Below are 20,345 nucleotides of genomic sequence, written 5' to 3'. Positions count from 1 at the left end.
CCGTAAATATATCAAAACCTAATTTTTGATTAGTAATACGCTTTCTAAGATCTTAATTTGGACAACTTTAAAGGTGATTTTCTCAATATTTTTCTGATTCCAGCCAAATCTTAGCCACATAGTGTCCTATCCAAACCACACATCAATGGAAAGTTTATTCAGCTTTCAGATTATGTATACATCTCAATTAAAAAAAAAATGACCCTTATGACTGGTTTTGTGGTCCAGGGTCACATTATGAGGTCTGTCTGTAAAAAAGCAGTAAATAATTCAGTCTGGATTTTTTTTTTTTTTTCCTGGGTAGTTTAAGAAAACACTTGACAAAATCACTCCACGAAAGCTGAAATGTCCTCACATCCCCTCACAAAAACGTTTACCAGCCGAATAGGCATCATGACATTGTTTTAGTTTTTCTGCATTGTTTTGAACTCTATTGTTTGTGTCATATGTCCAAATTATTAAACGTAAATGTCGCTGAGATCTGTAAGAATGTTTCAGAAAGAAAAATACTTTGACAGAACTTCAGGACAAAGCAAGCAGTAAACACACTGATGGATGAACACTGACAGCAAAACAAGAGCGAAGTGCTTAAATATGAGCCGTGATTCACTGCGACCGGTCACTTTGCTCTTATATAAATGTTATAGTCAAATCTTCTCAATCTTAAAACGCTGTCTCACTCTCAAGTTGGACTGAAATGGAAAAAATGGTCTATTTCTTTTAAAAAAAATAAAACCCCACTGTGGTGAGGCCAGTAATGATGTCGTCTGTCATTCGTCCTGCCTGACCGCTCTGGACCTATCGGCTGTCATCTAAGCTGTGATTGACAGTAGTCATCCACCAGTGACAAGTCATCAATCAAAGCAAAAGAAAACTGAGGGCTCCGGGCCGTATCCATGGAGACAGGAATGGCAGAGGGTCCTCGCCTTCCCAGTTCTTACATGTGTATTTCAGTGCAGTTCTCTTCTTCCATTCGGCTCTGTTCGTTGATTCCCCTCAGCTCCACAGCGCCTCTACTTCTCTCAAGTGTTAATTGGCTGTAAACTGTAAGATGCTCTAGCTGGAGTTTGTGTCCCAGGATGAGCTCTCTTGGCAGATCCTTATCCCGCTGTGTGTGACGAAACACCACATTTAGCAGATGTGTACATGTGTTTTCATGAACCGTGTGTTCTTTGCCTCTCTGGAAGTCTCTTTGATTTGTTTGAGTACAAGCTATTATCAGATTTATGATGATTTTAGAGCGAGAAGAAAATAAAGTCTTCATTTTAAACCTGATCAGATGATGTTTTTCTAATAAAGATGAATTCTATGCACACATTTCATTAAACAACTTGAAAGTGTTCATTTTAAATGAGATTTGACAGGATTAGCCTTTGCTATGAGTTCAAATTGTCCACCTCCAATGTTGTAGTCAGTGTGAACACACCACAAATGAACCTAACTTCAACCTGTTTCTCTGTCTGCAGCTGACCCGTGTCCCAGTGGAGGCCTGCGAGCAGTATTCATCCTGTAAAGAGTGTCTGGGATCTGGAGATCCTCACTGTGGCTGGTGTGTGCTTCACAGCATGTGAGTACAGCCTTCCTGCACTTTGCATGTCCTTTATACCAGAGCCTGTTACAGTTAGTCAAAGTGTTCCACAGGGTTCAGTGTTGGGTCCACTTTTATTTATTTATATGCTACCCCTTGGTCACAGTTTTATATATCCACAAAGCTTAACGTTTTACATTCTCCTTATTCAAAACTCTAAAATTTCACCCTGCTTATTGATAACTCCCCAGGTAATATTTACACCCAGATGAAAAGTCTTGGTGTTTTGATTGTTTGCTTTCTTTTGGTTCCCATATTAATATTTCACATACTGCATTTTTTCATTTACGTAACGTTGCCAGACTCCGTCCACCACTTCCTCGGTATAGCGCTGAAGTTCTTATTCATGCTTTTGGTTACATCTTGGATTGATTATTGTAATTCAATTTATTTGGTCTTCCTGAAAAACAAATGACCAAATTTCAAGTTGAGTTCCTTCGGTGGTTGAGATTTCAGTTGTGCAGTGCCAAAATTGGCAGCCCCAGCTGGATTCTATTTCCCACTTTAAAGCTCAGATTAAAACTTATCTGTTTAGAATATCTTTTAGTGATTTGACTGTTTGATTTGTGTGTCTGTGTGATTTGTGTAGCTTTGTATTGTTTGTATTTTATTAACTTCCTTTTATGATGTACATGTCCTTGAGTGTCTTGAAGGGCCTAAAAATGAAAAAAATGTTTTATTATGTAGACAAAATCCTGAGGACCATATAAAGGAAGTACAGATGTAGGGGTGAAAACTTTTAAACCGATTGAAGATGTGTAATTTTTTCTTATTTCTCATTTAGTTCTGCCCTTTAGAAGCTACTTGCATGTTTCCCAGAAGACAAAATAAGTAAAATTGATCCTGATCTTCAAGTTCAAAAAGTTTTGACCCCCTGGCTCTTAATGCATTGCGTTTCCTTCTAAAGCATCAAGCAAGCATTTGAACCTTTTGTAATAGTTGCATATGAGTCCCTCAGTTGTCAGTGTGAAAAGATAGATCTCAAAGTCATACACTCATTTTTGGAAAGGGTTCAAATACACAAAACTGCTGAAAAACCAAAAAATTTGTGTTACCCGTAGAACAGCAGGCAGTTTAACTCTTCAGGACGAACAAGGGACTCATAAACAACTATCACTAAACAAAAAAACACAGCTATGGATCATTCATGTCAACCTCTTTATGTGAAATATCTTTTTCAGGTCAGTACTAAGTAAAACTAATATGCATTTTGTATGATCCCTCTTATTTTGTTAAAATAACATTTTGCAGATTCTGCAAGGCGTATGTAAACTTTTGACTTAAACTGTTGGACTTTCCCTATGAACGTAAGGTTTTGAAGAATGTTGGTTACCAAACAGTTTTCATTCCCATTGACTTCCATTATACAGTGGAAGTCAATGTCAGCTAAAACTGGGAACCAACATCTTTTAAATTACCTTTTATGTGTGTGTGTTCTACAGATGAAATAAATATATAGATTTGGAATGACACGAGAGTTAAATAATGTTTAAGTGGATTATCCATTTAAGAGGCATGTGGGGTGATATGTTCTCATTTAGAGTAATTCAAGTAAGTCACATTTAAGTAAGTGTGTGGTCTCAGAGTTTGGGAACAGCTCTCTTCAGCACCTCACATTTTTCCCACTAATGGATCGCAGACACGTGCACACACATGGAAACACAGAAACACAAATACCTTGTACACATCCACCTTTCCCACCCACTGTGTAGAAAGTGAGGGTGATGGATGCTTCAAGCCCTCAAGGGATAGCCACATTTCCCACTCCACTGTAAATTGAAAATTGGATTCTTGTCCTCCTTTGAGGACCCCAGAGGAGTGTGTGTGTGTGTGTGTTGGTGTGCGTTTCGTTATGTGGCATGGTGAGCTCAAGCTTTTTCACATCTCCACAACTCCATATTCAATGACGCCTAGGTCTTAAAACACTCTATGCACACATCACCCGTGCCACTAAGGAGTGACAGGCCAAGAGAAGGTCTGGCAGGCATTGGCAGTGTTTCAGACCTCAAGCAATGTTATGCTCTTAAGTGCAGGAGAAATGGAGAGTTAGGAGAAGTAAAGAGATGTGTAGAGATTCAAGGCCTATCTCTCTCTGTCTCTCTCAGGGCTTTTGAGAGCTCTAGACGCGACAGGGGCCATGGGCATGGCGTTTGCCACATGGCTGCCCAAGGTCAGGCATGCTTAAAATCTCACACTCGTCTGTCTCTCTCCCTCCTGTTCTTTCTTGCTCCCTCTTGCTTTTGTAAAAGTGAGAGCTGCATTAGTGCTGGACAGTGAGACAGGTGCTCAAATGGCCTGTGCATGTATCGTTTCCTCCTGAGATGTTTGATAGTTTTGCTCTTAAGCTTTGTTGCTTAACGTCAGCTCTAGAGCACTTCCCGATCTAGCCAATGTTCAAAGGATGAGTACAGATGAATTGAGCCACTTTGTGCTTCTTGTAGTCGACATTATTTGTTTTAACAAATATTTTGTTCTGATCATTAATTGTAAAGCATGTAATATTTATTTAGCTATGTGTATATTTGACTAATTAGCTGTTTTTAGCTAGAATTTTAGCTGTTTTAGTCATTTTAATCATAATTTGTACTTGTATTCATGATTATATTTATTAGTCATTTAGCTATTGTACCCTTTTGTGATTCTGGACTACAGAACCAGTCTTAAGTAGCATGGGTATATTTGTAGCAACAGCCAAAAATACATTGCATAGGTCAAAATTATCGATTATTATAATTTTTTTTTTTTTTTTTTGCCAAAAATCATTAGGATTTTAAGTAAAGATCGTGTTCCATAAGGATATTTTGTAGATTTCCTACCGTAAATATATCAAAACTTAGTTTTTGATAAGTAATAAACATTGCTAAGAACTTCATTTGGACTTTGAAGGTGATTTTCTCGACATTTATATTTTATGCACCCTCATATTCCATATCCTCATATTTTCAAATAGTTGTACCTTGTCCAAATATTAAATTGGCTTTTTTATTCAGCTTTATTCAGCTCAAATTTCCAAATTTCAGGGTCACATTTAGTCATTTATATTGTCCATTATATTTAAACCACATCATTTGTATTTTTATTAATGATTTTATATATTAGTCTTTTAGCAATTTCACCTATTTAGTCATTTATTTAGCAAGGTCAATTTAAATCACATAATTTATGTATTTTTATGTATCATTTGTTAGCCATTTAAACATTTATTTAGCTGTTTGTTCAGGTAGCCACATAGTTTGCTTGCTTTATTTATTCAATCGGCTTTTTTTCTCTCACTTTTTAATTAACCCAAAGATGTTTTAAAAATGTAAATACCAAATACAAATCTCACATGACGTGAAGACGTGAGATCAATAGAGGATGTAAACATCACAAATCAATTTACTGTATTGATTCAGATGCAGTTGAAGCAGGTGTGCAGTGTTGCAGCAAAGTAGATTGTGTTATACGTTTTGAATTTTATTTTATTTTGTTTTAGAGCATGACTTTATTAGTTTTGGATCGAGTCCTGTATTCACACTGCAGGAGTAGGCTGATCAACTTGCCATGATTGTCTATGAAGGAATGAGGTCATTTGTGACTGAAAACTGTGCAGCTAGAGTGAGCTGCCTCTTTCTCTCCTTCACTCCGTCATTTCTCTCTGTCCTCTGGCAGCAGAAACGGTGTCAAGTATACACGGGACACAATGCTAATAAAAACAGCAGCAGTTTGTTGTTTAGCCTCAGGTGGTAGAAGGGCCAGCAGTCGCAGGAGGTCTTCATGTTGGTTGGCAACACAACCAATACTCCTGCATCTGCAGAGGCCAGCCCACACTTCCATTCAGGCCCTGTGTCGCTTCTTATTTGGGACTCTTTTGTCTCTGCATTTTTCATATCACCATTCTATTAGTCCCTTCTCTGTTTTTCATTACTTTCTCATAGCGCTCTCTCATTCTCTTTCTCCTCTCCCATGGCCTCATGCCCAGAGAAAGTGAACAGCACCGCTCTCTGATGGAGTCAGGCAATCCGACCTGGCCTCCCTGGGTCCCCGGCTGATTGATTGCCCTGGAGTTTACCTTTCCCATCCTCTCCTCCCCTGCATACTTAACCAGGGTCCCTGTAACTTGAGTCATGCCCAGAGAGGGCTCTCTCACGCCAGGCATGACTCCTGCCAGTGCTCCCGCTATTTGTCTGCTGTAATCTACCTGTTTTTCATGGGTAATGATGCTTAAAGCAGCATATCTTAACACTGATATGCCACAAAGAGATTCTCTGTCATACTGCAACTGTATGGTTGTCTTTTTAATGAGAGTTGAAGGACACCGTAAACAGATCAATAAAGTGCAGAGATCAGATGAACTAGACTTCTCACCCTGATCATTTCAGAGAGTTTGAGATCTGTCTGTCTCTCTCTGTCTGTCTGAGAGAGATAGTTCTAGGGTTCATTCTATTCTATAGACGTTCTGTCTGTTGTTCTACAGTCAAGCCAAAAATTATTTAGAAACCAGATATAATTTTTGATATTTTTTTACTAGTGGGTGCAGGGCACTATAGTTCATTTACGTAAGTGAGGATGGCAAAATATAGTGACACATTATACCCAAAAATTCTTCATACAGTGGACTACCAGTAAAATTGATACAAATTTGGGACTAAAAATTTGATTTGACACTTTGATAGAAAGGTGTGTAACAAAGCATGGTCAGGTCAAAGTTATCTGACATTATCAAGATGAATTTGTTCTGACACAGTTTAACCCTTGAGTTCTTATGTTTTATTACCATTTTCTAAACTATACCGAATAAACTGATAATGTGAGAAATTTTGAAGGTGTCTGAATAAATTTTGTTTTGACTAATTCATTTGGGATTATCAAGATAGATTTTTTTTTCTGACGCATTTCTGTTAATATTTTTTATGCATAAAGACAAACAAGTATAGTGAGGAAAGCCTTGACTATTACGCCGGAATGGGAGTGTAGTTCCTAATCTTATCAGCCTAGAAAATCGCATCTTTACATTTTCCGCCGGTCTTAGTACACGATATAACTGCAGAAGTGTCAAGTTTTAAATACAACAAATATCGAAACTCGTTGGTCATTTTTGAACGTGATGCTATTGGTCTAATAGGACTCAATGATCTATGCTAAGCTATGCTAAAAGTGATATCGCCAGAACAGGAAAACGGCTGAATGGATTTCAAAACGGTAAAACTCAACTTATTAACTCGAGGGGAGTTGGAGAATGAGCCTATTTCCAAAAAAAGTGGAGTGTTCCTTTAATAAACACCTTTGCACTTTTTTGTGCAAGTGGAAAAACTCTAATTTGCATTTTACGGTGTAAAGAGAGAGAAGCTGCAATTGTCTTACCTTAAGAAACCATTTCTAGCTGCTCTGATCTTTCATTTGAACTCATTGTACAAGGCATATTAGGAAAGGCACAGGAAGCAATGATAAATTAGCTAAGTAAAAGCTAAAAATAATTCATTTAAAAAATGTTTTTTAACAAGAACTGAAATTAATCATAATTGGCTAATTTTGCTCATCTTAGTAGACCGTAGCACAGCCTCTGCTAACTCATACAATTACTCTTCCTCTGTGGAGAAAACCCCAGTTACCATAGTTACCCATGGGTTTCTATAGAGGAAAATGAGGAATATCTAGCTATTTATAGAAGGAAATACAAGTTTTTGTGCAGTTTTGGAAAAGCACCAAATTCAAGTATGTTGGCTTAGAAACTGGAGATTTTAGGTATCGTTCATGCCTGTGGCACAATCACAGAGGCACCAGTTCAACACCAAGGTTAGAGGTTTGTTCAGATCACTCAAGGAAGTGGTTAGCTCTTTTTTCTGTCTCTGTCTCTCTCATGACTCTTCTGACACATCAAATAGGATGAAACAGTCTAATGGCACAAAGCAACAGACTTTCAGAGGGCTGTTTTGTGTTAAGTGAGGTCAATATGTTGGCCAGCAGAGCATAAATATAGTAATCTAGACTGCTAGAGAGCAGGACTCTGTGATGAGACAGATCACTCCACTCCTCAAGAGGGATTCAAAAGTCAACAGAGTTTCAGACAATCACCAGAGGGAGAAGGAAAACAACACGCTGAAGGGATGGATGGATGGCAAGGCTTATTTGCTCAACTTGCACTACTATTGATCATGGGGGAAATGGAGCAGAGGGGTTAAGGGTCAGGGGGTCTATTTTAGAGAGTGTGTGTGTATAATCCACATGGGAAGATTGTGTGTCACTAAATTAACAATGCATTAACTCAGTCTCAGGATGCTTGGCTCTGACCTTCAGTTTGTAGACCGGATCACCACATAGATCTCTGACCCTCTGTTTTTTTTTTTTTTTTTATCAGTGGAAACTAATCCTAAATCCTCATTTCATGAAACTCTAATTGACTAACACAGCTGGATTCGGCGCTAAGGAGATGAGAAAGAAAGAAACCTAAAGCCTTGAATACAAAACAGCCATCTATATGTGAGCTATTTGGCAAACCCGAGGCAACAACAATACCTTTAAAATATGCTTTACAGCTATGTCTGATTGCTTAGCAAGGGAGAAAAGACTGCTTAGTTTAAGAGCCTCTCTGCAAGTTTGTTGTTCCCAATCAACCTTCAGATAACCTTCCCTCTCGCTGTCAACACAGGAGCAAAGCCGCCTGCTCCAGACTTATGTTTACCCAGAAGATCTCCAGAAGAGTCTGTTAGTCTTGGAAAACAGGACCAGAGAGGCAAAAATCAATAACTCTAGGAGACGGGGAGGGCGCTCCACAAGTTTAAATGTTCAGATGTGTAATTTATGAAGCGGTTTGTTTACTTGTTAAGGCTTTCATTTTTACCCGTCTCAATCCTCTCGACCCCTTTGACTTGGAGATGGTAATTTGCTCTTGTTTATAAGAGAATAGGTTGGGTTTTATATATGTGCGATGAAACGGTTAGTATTATTGTATGTTTTTGGCCTGCACATTTACACTGTTTATTCAAAAAATGGCATTGTAATCAGCATAGTGTTATGTGAATGAAGTATGTTTGCATACTGTCGATCTGTGGAGTCTATAGTATTCATTTAATTTTATAATCCCAGATTGAGTGGAAAACGTATTCACCACAGTTTAACATTACATCCATCCTTGACGATCGCACTAGTTCCCGGGGGCTGCAATGAATAACTCCCCTGACTGCTTTACAAATGTCGTGGAAACATTGCCAGAATGTTTCGCAGGCAGCATTTTGCATATAGGGTGTAAATGAGCAGTGATTGTGAAGCTTTGGAATGGCGTGGAGACGGATAGGCTGTAAATCATAATTAAGACAGGGAAAATAAGGCTGTCAGATTTCCGTCTCTCTTTTCGAAGGAGGCTGACAGGCTGAGACTGGAGCAGATTGACAGAGATGCAAATTCACACTCCATTATAATATCTTTATGTATCTTTATTAGGATGGGGATGAGATGGATATTATTTTGGGGCATATCAAGAATATCAATATGTCTCTATCCATCAGTTGCTTTGACAGCTTGTTACTGAGGCTTTATGAGAGATGAGATCATTGTTTAAAACTGTAATGGCCATGGTGTCCTTCAGGAACGAACTTTACAGATTGCCTCCACAAGTGACTAGATTTTATTTTTAGTTTGCTCACCCCCATGTCATCTAAGATTTTCATGTTTTTCCTTCTTCGGTCGAAAAGAAATTAAGGTTTTTGAGGTAAACATTCTAGGATTTTTCTCCATGTAGGGTGGCATGTCAATGGGTGGAAGGTCCAAATTGCAGTTTCAGTGCAGTTTCAAAGGGCTCTACTTGATCCCATCCGAGAAATAAGGGTCTCATCTAAAAAACAAAAAAACATATGTACTTTTTTTAACCACAAATGCTCGTCTTGCACTAGCTCTGCGAATGCACGTCTATCATGTTGGAAAAGTCATGTGTGGTACACCGTCTGTGTACTTCGGTTCAATAAGGTAGGGTTGGGCGAAAAAACTCCTCATTTTCTCCTCTAACTTTAAAATCATCCGACATTGTGGTTTTACCTTTTTTTTGTAAAGTGCATTTGACTTTCTTTGCACCTTCACTTTGTAAATACTTAATCAGTACTTCCACCTACGTACTATGTATTGCGTGAAGTCGAACTAGTGCAAGATGATCATTTGTGGTTAAAGTATATAAATTTTCACTTTTTTTAAGAAAATGACAGCATTTCACATAAGACCCTTATTCTTCGTCTGGGATCATGTAGAGTTTTTGGAAGCTGCACCTACGTACTATGACTATGTAATGCGTGAAGTCGAACTAGTGCAAGACGATCATTTGTGGTTAAAATATATAAATTTTCACTCTTTTTAGAAAATGACAGATCATTTCACTTGATAAGGCCCTTATTCCTCGTCTGGGATCATGTAGAGTTTTTGGAAGCTGCACCTACGTACTATGACTATGTAATGCGTCAAGTCGAACTAGTGCAAGACAATCATTTGTGGTTAAAGTATATAAATTTTCACTCTTTTTAGAAAATGACAGATCATTTTGCTTCATAAGATGGTTATTCGTCATCTGGGATCATGTAGAGTTTTTTGAAGCTGCAGTGAGACTTGGACCTTTAGCCCGTTGGTTCCCATTGAAGTCCACTATATAGAGAAAAGTCCTCAAATGTTTTCCTCAAAAACCTTCTTTTTGACTGAAGAAAGACAGACATGAACATCTTTGATGACATGGGGTGAGTAAATTGTCAGGAAATGTTAATTTTGGAATTTAACTAATCCTTTAGTAAATTATCTCTGACATCTGGACTTATATGCATATAACCTCGTCCTCCAGCAAGTCTGGGTCTATTCTGACATGTTTTACCTTGTTGTCTAGAGCTTGTGTTTGTGTGGCTGGACTGTGAGAGGTTTTAAAGCAGTTCTCTTTGATCCACTGTGCTTGTTGAAAGCTAAGTCTTTGTTTATGCCACTCCTATATGTACGACTTCAATGCAGCATACACTTCTGTGCACCTGTCTTTAACCATGAAATCAAATTGTCATCATAATGGTATTTTTAAAGTGATGTAGATGCACATGCAGATAGATGTACTATCAACAGGTGCTATTTATTCTTGGTGCATTCCACTTGGGCCTGTCAAGTCAGTCCTGAGTTGTTTTGAACCCAAAACACGCACACCACCCTCTGTGCCCAGCAGAGAGTGGCGTCTCCCCGGGGGGGGGAGCAGGCTCTGTCGCCCCTAGTGCTGAACTCCTGAAGAGCTCAGGAGGCGGAATTTGTGGCTGGCTGAGAGAAAGGCACATGCTCCAAAAGTGACGGAAACATCAGGACAGAACTACAGCCACACTCGCGACTGTCAGCGAGATCTCTCAGAGAGCAGGCAGTCCTACACGACTCAACCTATCCCTCACTGTCACCATGCTGTCACCAGAGAAAGAGCAGGAGACACAGAGAGAGAGAAGGCAAAGGGGAGAGGGGGTAGAAGACAGCAAGCGGGGTGGCCTGTCCTGGTGTGACAGAGCGTGAACTAGACATGGAGACAGACACACCTGAGAGAGAAAGAGAGAGAGTGCGCAGGCATTGATTGAAAAGACAGGAAATAGATGTGGAGGAAGTTAAAGGAATAGTTCAAGCAAAAATGAAAATTCTGTCATTTTGTATTCATCCTCATGTCGTTTCCAAAACACATTACTGTCCGCCTTCCAGAAGTGAAAAGAAATTCTGAAATTTAAATTTCATCGTTTGTGTTTAACAGAAGTCAGTCAGGCATATATTTTGAAGTGACACCAACAGAGGAATTACCTTTTTTTTTTTTTTTTTTTAATAATTTATTAGTTTATTATTATTCTAACATACAATTTACAATATATATCAATCTTTGTTAATGTCAGTTAGTAAAAATATAACTGTTCATTGTTAGTTCATGTAAGTTTAGATGTTAAATGATATTATCAGATGCCACATTTGATTTTATTAATGTATTAGTAAATGTTCAAATTAACAATAAGATTAATAAATGCTTTAGAAGTATTTTTTTTGGTTAGCTCATCAAAATTTTGGGATCAGATTTTTAATGTTTTGTTTAAAATCTTTTTTGCTCATTAAGGCTGCGCTTATTTGATTTAAATATACAGAAAAAAATATAATATTGTGATATATCATTGCAATTTAAAATTTGTTTTCTATTTTAATATACTTTTTAAAATAGAATTTATTCATGTAATGCAAAGCTCTTCAGTGTCACATGATCCTTCAGAAATCATTCTAATATGCTGATTTATTATCAATGTTGAAAACAGTTGTGCTGCTTAATATTTTTTTTTAACCTGTGATACTTTTTCAGAATTCTTTGATGAATAAAATGTTAAAAAGAAGAGCATTTGTTTAAAAAATAAATATTTTGTAACAATATTCACTAACGGCTTAAAGTTTGAGGTCAGTACATTTTTTCTTTCTTTCTTTCTTTGAAAGAAATTAATACTTTTATTCAGCAAGAATGTGTTAAATTGATACGTTATAATAAACTTATTATATTGCTAGAAAAGATTTCTATTTTGAATAATTGCTGTTCTTTTTAACTTGTTATCATCAAAGTATCCTGGAACTTTAAGCATAAGTGGACAGCAGTGGACAACAGTGTAGGTAAATGGAACCTTAAAACCCTAAATCCATTGATTTAAATGAATGATTCCAACCAAATAAATTATATTTGAGGTTTGCCGTAACCTTTCTGAGCTCCTTTAACAACAAAAACCTCTTGTCACACTGTGATATAGCAAGTGCTGTTAGAATGTGCTTCTAAATTTATCTTGTGAAAAATTTCCTTTTCGTGATTTTCCAAGTATTTGAATGGTCTATAAAGCTGTGGGAATAAACACCGCTGTGAATTATGGAAAGAACATTGCGTTCATCACAGCGGGTGTACGGTTTTGAAGCAGTGCAGGTAGGATACGGAAAGAGACACGGTCCTGTGTTCATCGTAGCCCAATTTTACACGGGTTTCGAATGTCATGCATGTTTCTCTTTTCCAAACAGCTCCAGAAACGTGATATGCCAGTTCGCAAACTCTTTGTAATTGCCATTCACCTTGCATTGGCACAGAAGCAAAATGTTTTCATAAATGTTCGACCAGATCAGATTGTTCTCTCTAATTTGAGCGGCACATTGATTTTTCCTCGGGACCTGTTGGATCATTCTCTCAGGTGGCTGAAGACCTGCTTGTTTGCCCTTTGTGATAGAGGACAGACGCTCTATCTATAGCACACACTCTCAAGTTACTTTTGTTTCTAAGGTGGAGTCTTATTGAGTGTGACCTCTTTAAAATGCTTTGTCTAACTTTGAAGACAGTGTCTAAATGTCCTAGCAATCACTCTGCCTTTGTCTTTTCGGTCATTCTTCGAGGTCCTCCTTGTTCTGTATTTCCTTCTGCTGAAAACTCAGTTGACCCTGTAGCTAAAAGGAAAAAGATCTGTCTGCTCGATCTAAACAGCAAGATAAAAAAAAGAGTTGTAAACGTTCCTCAGAGCTGTATCCTGACAGCCGGAAGGCAGTCACAGGAGACAGATTGGGTGTTAATATGTGCAATGTTTGATCAGATCTGTAGGGGACGTGGTGTTGGAGGAGACAGATAATCTGTTTAATATTAGCAGGGTAAGATGGGTCCCCTGGCCTAGGAGGAACAGGGACAGCAGGGAGATGAGATGAAGGAGCCGGTCTGAGGTGTTTTTGACAGCTCCTGAAATTGCATGCGAGTTTAGAGGCGAGCGCTGCTGCGTCACGGAAAACTTGACGCTTTTATGGCATTGAGATGAATTGTGGGTATTTGTGTGGGTGTGTGCGACTTTGATAGGTAATGTGTCTCTCCAGCTGTGCTGTAGTCTGGAGTCAGATGGATTCAAGTCACATGAAAGTGTTTAGAAATGCAGCTCAGAATCTGAGGTCATGCTGCTTTTAGGCAGGTTTGGCATTGAAGTAAATAGGGTTGGGATCAGTAAGATTTTTTTTTTTAAAGAAGTCTCTTATGCTCATCAAGGCTGCATTTATTTGATAAAAAAATACAGGAAAAACTGTAATATTGTGAAATATTGCAATTTAAAATAGTGTTTTTCTATTTTAATATACCTTAAAATAGAATTTATTCTCATCATCATTATCCCAGTCTTCAGTGTCACATGATCCTTCAGAAATCATTCTGATATGCTGATTTATTGTCAATATTGGAAACAGTTGTGCTGGTTAATATTTTTTTGGACCCTGTGATACTTTTTTTAGGATTCTTCAGTGAATAAAATGTTGAAAAGAGCAGTATTTATTTAAAGAAATCTTTTGTAACAATATACACTACTGGTTCAAAGTTTGGGGTTAGTACATTTTCTCTTTCTTTCTTTCTTTCTTTGAAAGAAATTAATACTTTTATTCAGCAAGGATGTGTTAAATAAAAAGTAATAGTTAAGACTTAAATTGTTAGAAAAGATTTCTATTTTGAATAAATGCTTTTTTTTTACCTTTTTGTATTTAAAATACCAATTTTTTTTAAAGTACTTTAAAATTTAATTTATTTCTGTGATGCAAACCTGAATTTTCAGCATCATTACTTCAGTCTTCAGTGTCACAGAATCCTTAAATATTCTAATATGCTGATTTATTATCAGTATTGGAAACTGTTGCAATGCTTCATATATTTTGGAACCTTTTTTTGATTAATAGAAAGTTAAAAAGAAAAGCTTTTCAAATAATAACAATGTAAGTCTTTACTATCACTATCACAAAAGAAAGAAAAACATTTACAGACCTTAAAGTTTTGAACAGTAGTGTATGTTGTTACAAAATATTTCTATTTTTAAAAAATGCTGTTCTTTTTAATGTTTAATTCATCAAAGAATTCTAAAAAAGGTAACACACGTCCCAACAAAATCAAAAGCATCACTGTTTACAACATAAATAATAAATCAGCATATTAGAATCATTTCTGAAGGATCGTGTGACAATGAATACTTCCAGCTTCACATCACAGAAATAAATTGCATTTTAAAGTATATTAAAATAAAAATAAATATTTTAAATTCCAAAAATATTCCATATTTTTTCAATATTTTTAATCAAATAAATGTAGCTTTGATAAGAGACTTAACATAAGTCTTCCTGATCCCAAGCTTTTGAATCATTTACTTACAACATTTTCAGTTTTTCCATTGATTTCTATGATATTGTTTATTTTCCAACATTCTTCAAACTATCATCATTTGTGTTCCATAAAATAAATTTGCTGGAACTTGTTTGTTTATATACCGCCCATGCTGTATGATATTAAATTATATTTTTTGGACATGGTGTTAAAAGTGAGTATTGCAGCCTAGATGTTTTATGTACAAGCGTTTGTTTGTGTGTCTCAGTATGCCTCAGTGTGTTGGGGTCGTTCCCGGGGTGCTCCACACTAATTTTCCACTCAGCTGAGGTTTGTGGCCCAGTGGGGGGCAGTGGCCCCGAGGTCTCTGCTGGGAATAATCGGGTCAGAGCCACTGGGCTGCGTAATGACTCTCCACGAGTCTCTTCCTCTGTCTCTCTTCTCTCCTCCTTCCTTCCTTCTCTCTGCTTCATGTCTCCCTCTTTCTATCCATCTCTCTTCTTTGCTCAGTCCATAATGATGGTGACCGACTGGCTCTTCTCTCACAGGGGGCTCTGAGGGTCTGGCTCACAGCGCTGCCTCTAAATTTAAACCTGCCATTTGTCAGTGTGCCTGCACCTTCTTTTGTCAATGCTCTCCAGTTCTCTCTGGGTATCACTGAATTTTAAAAGCAGCTCATTTTCTATATGTGCAAGTTGGATGGGGTTTGTCTGCCTGGCCACTAGGCAAAAGTTCAGCTCATGTTTCTTTTCTTGCCCCTCATCCGTTTTGACGCTCTTATCCACTGGGAAACTGTCCCGAAGGCAGGCTTGATAACCATTGGGATGAATGTGTATTTAAGTGCATATTCAAATATGCATTGACTCATCCATAAGTAATCTTAATATGTTTTTGTACTATGATATGTAGAGCGTGAACTGGCTAGAGTTCAAAAGTCTGTCTTCTAGCAGTAGTAATATAGTACTGTGGCTTTGCTTTTTATTCGACGCATAATGGAATTTCAATGAGATGTTTAGAGTAGAATTGGCTTAGGAGCGGTAGGCGTTTCACGGTAAAAGGTTTTTCTTCTGCTATCAAAACTATGACTACTGTGGTAGCATTTTAAAACACACTTCCATTTCCAAGGTTATTGTAAATGGTAGGATCTTAATTATGCTGCTTCCTAAGATATCTACAGTCATTTTAGCCAAATTCTTAAGTGGATATCCCAGAATGCACAGCAAAAAGCTCAGTGAAAGAAAAAAAGAGGTGTTGGGTAAGATGTGAGAATTATAACAATTTCATTTACTACTTAAAAGTGTGTATTTTATGCCTATTTCTGCCTGATCTCATGATGATAAACTTACCTGTAGGAATTTTATGAAATGCGAAATATGTACCAATAAGTACATATCACAGCAGTTTCCAACAGAAATGAACACTACACAGGAACATTTTTGTACACAGTTATTATTACAGCTCCATATATTTTGCTTTCCATGCGGAAACCTTGGGTTTGAATCTCATGAAAAACATGACTCACGATGAAAGAGCTGAAAGAGATCGTAAAAAAAGCTAAAATGGCATACTTGCTATTGTGTTTTTAAGTCACATTAATTTTTGTTCGTACTATCGGGTAGGTTTAGATGTAGTGCAGATGGTACGTGATTTTAAAACGACAGAGCCATTAGACTTAATAGTGCACCGTTCAACAGACATTTCAAGTCAGATCTGTAGTGACAAAAACCAACATCACATAAAAAGTACCATATGTACGTTCATCTGTTTCAGGGGAAAAAACACACTTTTAGTGTCACTCAGTGGACATTTCACATCGAATAATTCACAAAAAGAACATGGCGGCATGTATTTTGCATCGTGTGAAAAAGTTTCCACGTATACGTTGTTGGCTTATTTAGATCAGTAGTATTGTTGTGTTGTTAGCTTAGCAACATGCTAATGACAAACCGTCATGTCAGTGTAGTTAGTACTTGTACATGTCTCTATTTCTGCCTTTCTTGGTTCCTCTTCCTCTTAAGGTCATTACACACTGAGACCAAAATATTTGTATGCATTTTTTATATATTCGTCAACCTTTCTTATTAAAATGCTGTGTGTAAATGTGATGTGAGATTGTATTTATTTTTGTAATGTGCGAAAATTTCAGACTAAGACTTCGGACTTGGTGTGCAATGACTTTTACACTCTTTTTTTTTTTTTTTAAGTAAATTAGTCCAAGACTTTTATCTTTAATTTAAAGTCCCCATGAAATCAAAAGCAACGTTTTTTTTGGGGCTTTTAGTATGAATATGTTAGCCTTAGGGTTATCTATAAGCTAGTGTGTTCCAAAACACTGACAAAATTCGCATTTATAAGATATAAGCATTTAAAATTTAGTCTCTAACTTTCGCCAATATGGATCCACGATTTTGATGACATCACCTTGCACTTTAGCTTTGTCCAATCAGATGCTCTCTAGAATCCAAAGTGTCCCCCAAACTATGAATAGACACTAAAGCTGCAGCTTACGACTTTCACTTGTTCACAGAATTTGTATTTTCTCTACAGTGAAACACGTAGTGCACTATATAGAAGATAGGGAATGATTGCGGCTGTGTAAATATGCTTTCCGTTGGGGCAAATGAAGTCTGGTTTTGCATGTTATGCAAACCGCTGCAGTGTGTGCACAGTCCGCTCCAGTCCAGATACACAATAGTACGGAGCGGATCGTATGCACGAGTCTGCGCAGACCACAAAACGTATCGGTCCCATTTGAATTCTACACAGAAAGCTATATTTTATAGTGATATGGATGAGATTGTGGCTGTCATACGCTGTCAAATGTGGCTTTACAAAGTTTAAAGGCTCTGTGATATAAACAAAACGCTATTGGCTATTTAAAAATGAAGGCGGGACTGCTTGATATGTCCTGCACTGTCATCTAGTTTCAGTTGAAATTACATCAACACAGAATAATGATGTGTTTCAAAGCACTTCAGTGGACCTTTAATGTAAAGACATGATGAAATGAAAGAAAAAGTAAAAAATTTTAATTTGAAAATAAAGCATGTTGCATCATGTGATGCAGTATTCCAATGCAGTGTGCTCTATTTTTGAAAATTTGCATGCATACTGTATGTATACTCCATAAATCATAAAGTTACTGTGTTTGCTTTTTTTTAAGCACAGCCAGTCTCTTTCTTGTGCAAGCTACTTTTGTAGTTCTTCTCTAGTATTTGTCCCATTAGAACTGTCTTTGCTTCACGCTGCTGGTCAGACCTTGGGAGTTCACACACTTTAAACTCCACTAGGCCACTGTCATCAGTCACACATGAGAAATGTACTTCCTCATGTTTATTATAAATTAGTCTTGGCAAAGCGAGGTTGGTTCTATTTTCCAGTAGGAGCCTGAACTCATTCTTACGGTAAATTAACAGTTTTAGTTGCATCGCAAGTGTAACTCTGTTGAATAAAACTCCTTGAGGGATTTATTATTTTACAGAACTTATTAATTTAGCTGCTTCTGGCTGACTCTGTTAGCTTCTTTCTTCAAAGGACATCTGTAGTCTGTCTCTCTCTGTATATCTATCTGTGGGTTTGATGTGAAGGGTGGCATTGCAAGTAAAATAATTTGAGCGCCGTAATTGCAGGTTTTTATTTATTTATTGATGTGCGTAGTAATTTATTTGTTTATTTCCTCCTCTGCTAGCGTAAGTGATGTAATGGGATTTAGGTCAGTGTGTCAGAGAGCAGAGTGAACGGAGGGTCACGAGGGGAACAGGAAGAGAGAAGGCAGGCCAGATGCCAAGGAGGCCGTCCTTGGTGTTTTGCGTGTGCCCACTCCTGCACTCCCGTCTGCCGGATCGCTTTGATGCGATTTCATTTCCTGTTCATTATTCATCAAAGTACTGCATTTCGCCATGTTCGGGCAGCATTTACATAACGAGGGAAACAAATTACTCCTTAGTCTTCTAATAGAGCAGTTTACTTTACTAATGATAAGGCATTAAAACAAACCTCCCGCGTGTTGACAGGTGCATGCTGGATGACTTATCAAGGAGATCACCAATTTATCAGATGGAAAAGCATTTGCAGAGAGCTGAGATGGTTTTAACAAACTCATTTAACAGCACATGCACACATGTAGAAATATTAATGAAGTGCATACAAATACACACCAAAAAGTCTTGAAACTAGTATATAATACAATGTATTAATATTATTAATATGAAATTTCATATGTATAAAATTTAGATTGTATATTATATTAAAAATAAATCTACTACTCAAAGTTTGTAATCAGTAAGATTTGTAATGTTTTTTTAAAGAAGTCTCTTATGCTCATTAAAGTTCCATTTATTTGATAAAAATACAGAAAGTTTAAATTGCAATTTTATTTCACAATATTACATTTTTTCTGTAATTTAAATTTTTTTTTTTAAATGAAATAAAAATTCTACTAATCCCAAACTTTTAAACTTCAGTATTAACATTTTATACGTCTAATATAGTATATTATATTTCAAAATGCAACAAATTTTAGAGAAAAAAAAAACATATAGATGGAATTTGATTTTATCCATTAGGAACTGACCAGACAATTAAATAAATATTATATTAACATAAATTAAATAAATATTGTTCACAATATAACTGGAGATGTGAGTAAAGAAAGTAAATAAGGCCAGTTTCATACTTATTTTATGTATCCAATAAATGTTTAATTTATTAAAGGAATGAGATACCCAAACATAGTGCTATTTATCCTGCTGATATTTGTCTCCGGGCCTTTTACACAAGCTCGTAAATGAAGGCTCATAAATGTTTTTACAGTGCTCTCAGGCCATAAGCAGGCATCTCCTTTATAACCCTTTTAAATAAGAAATATTCCCGTTCTTACAAGCAGCGCTGACTTGTTTCAGGCACAACATGTCAAAGCCCCTGTAATCTCGAAATTATAAACAGACAACCCTCATACGCCCCCTATTGGTGAGAAAGAGTAATGTCTGTGTTTAAACAGGCTTCACTGCCCACATACTTTCCTGTAGTCTTGCGTAATGGGTGCGGACGGAGAGGGACTTGTTAGGTGTGATGTTTTATTAAAGGCTTTTGACAACTGCGTCTAACTGCGGGATGCACAGCCCCGCCAAATCATCCAGAGACTCGCTCAAGACAGTTTGTCTCTCCCACAGTGCTCTGAGAATGCTACACACTCTCTGTCGTTTTACAGTTCAGTGTTTCACCACCCATAGCTTCCACCTAGCATAAGTGTGTGTTTGAACACGTAGTACACAGCATGCTTATTAAATCAGCTGCAGAAAGGGGATTCAGGCAGTGTGATTGGAGCTACAAAGGAGGCCATTCTGATTAAACGCATCTTAGACCTGCTTAGCACAGAAGCACAGAGAAAGAGGATGATTGTTGCCATTTTAAATCTCTTTCGTTTCCTCTTTCATTCAGCAGCAGATTATTCCCATTCTGAGTTCTCCACGTTAGGCTTCTTAACTTTTCAATTCATTCACTGTCCTGCTTCTCTCTCCCTCCTCCTTTTCGGCAATGGAAGAAAACCCTGTCACAACTGTCATCCGTTATAAACTTCTCTCCCTCTCGTAAGGACTCGTAGTTAATTGCTTCACAGATTTGAATAAAGCCAATATGGATTAGTCAGGGGAGTGACAGGCTAAAAAACCCAGC

The 20,345-nt window shown here is 37.2% G+C and overlaps 2 protein-coding genes across 2 annotated transcripts in view; one reads left to right on the top strand and one right to left on the bottom strand.

Annotated features, from left to right (window-relative positions):
• Positions 1–20,345, bottom strand: part of LOC141333750 (MICOS complex subunit MIC19-like) — a 636,840-nt gene that overhangs the window by 207,898 nt on the left and 408,597 nt on the right. The gene's annotated exons all lie outside the window — the stretch shown is intronic.
• plxna4 (plexin A4) overlaps positions 1–20,345 on the top strand; it is a 201,612-nt gene that overhangs the window by 121,014 nt on the left and 60,253 nt on the right. Inside the window, exon 4 of the mRNA XM_073838764.1 lies at positions 1,467–1,567. Within this exon, the coding sequence (XP_073694865.1) occupies positions 1,467–1,567 (101 nt within the window). The remainder of the gene's footprint in view (positions 1–1,466; positions 1,568–20,345) is intronic.

The sequence above is a fragment of the Garra rufa genome, chromosome 4, assembly GCF_049309525.1.
Source record: "Garra rufa chromosome 4, GarRuf1.0, whole genome shotgun sequence".
Lineage (NCBI taxonomy): Eukaryota > Metazoa > Chordata > Actinopteri > Cypriniformes > Cyprinidae > Garra > Garra rufa.
Note: the sequence above shows the minus strand (reverse complement) of the source record. Positions and strands in the feature narration are given on the sequence as shown.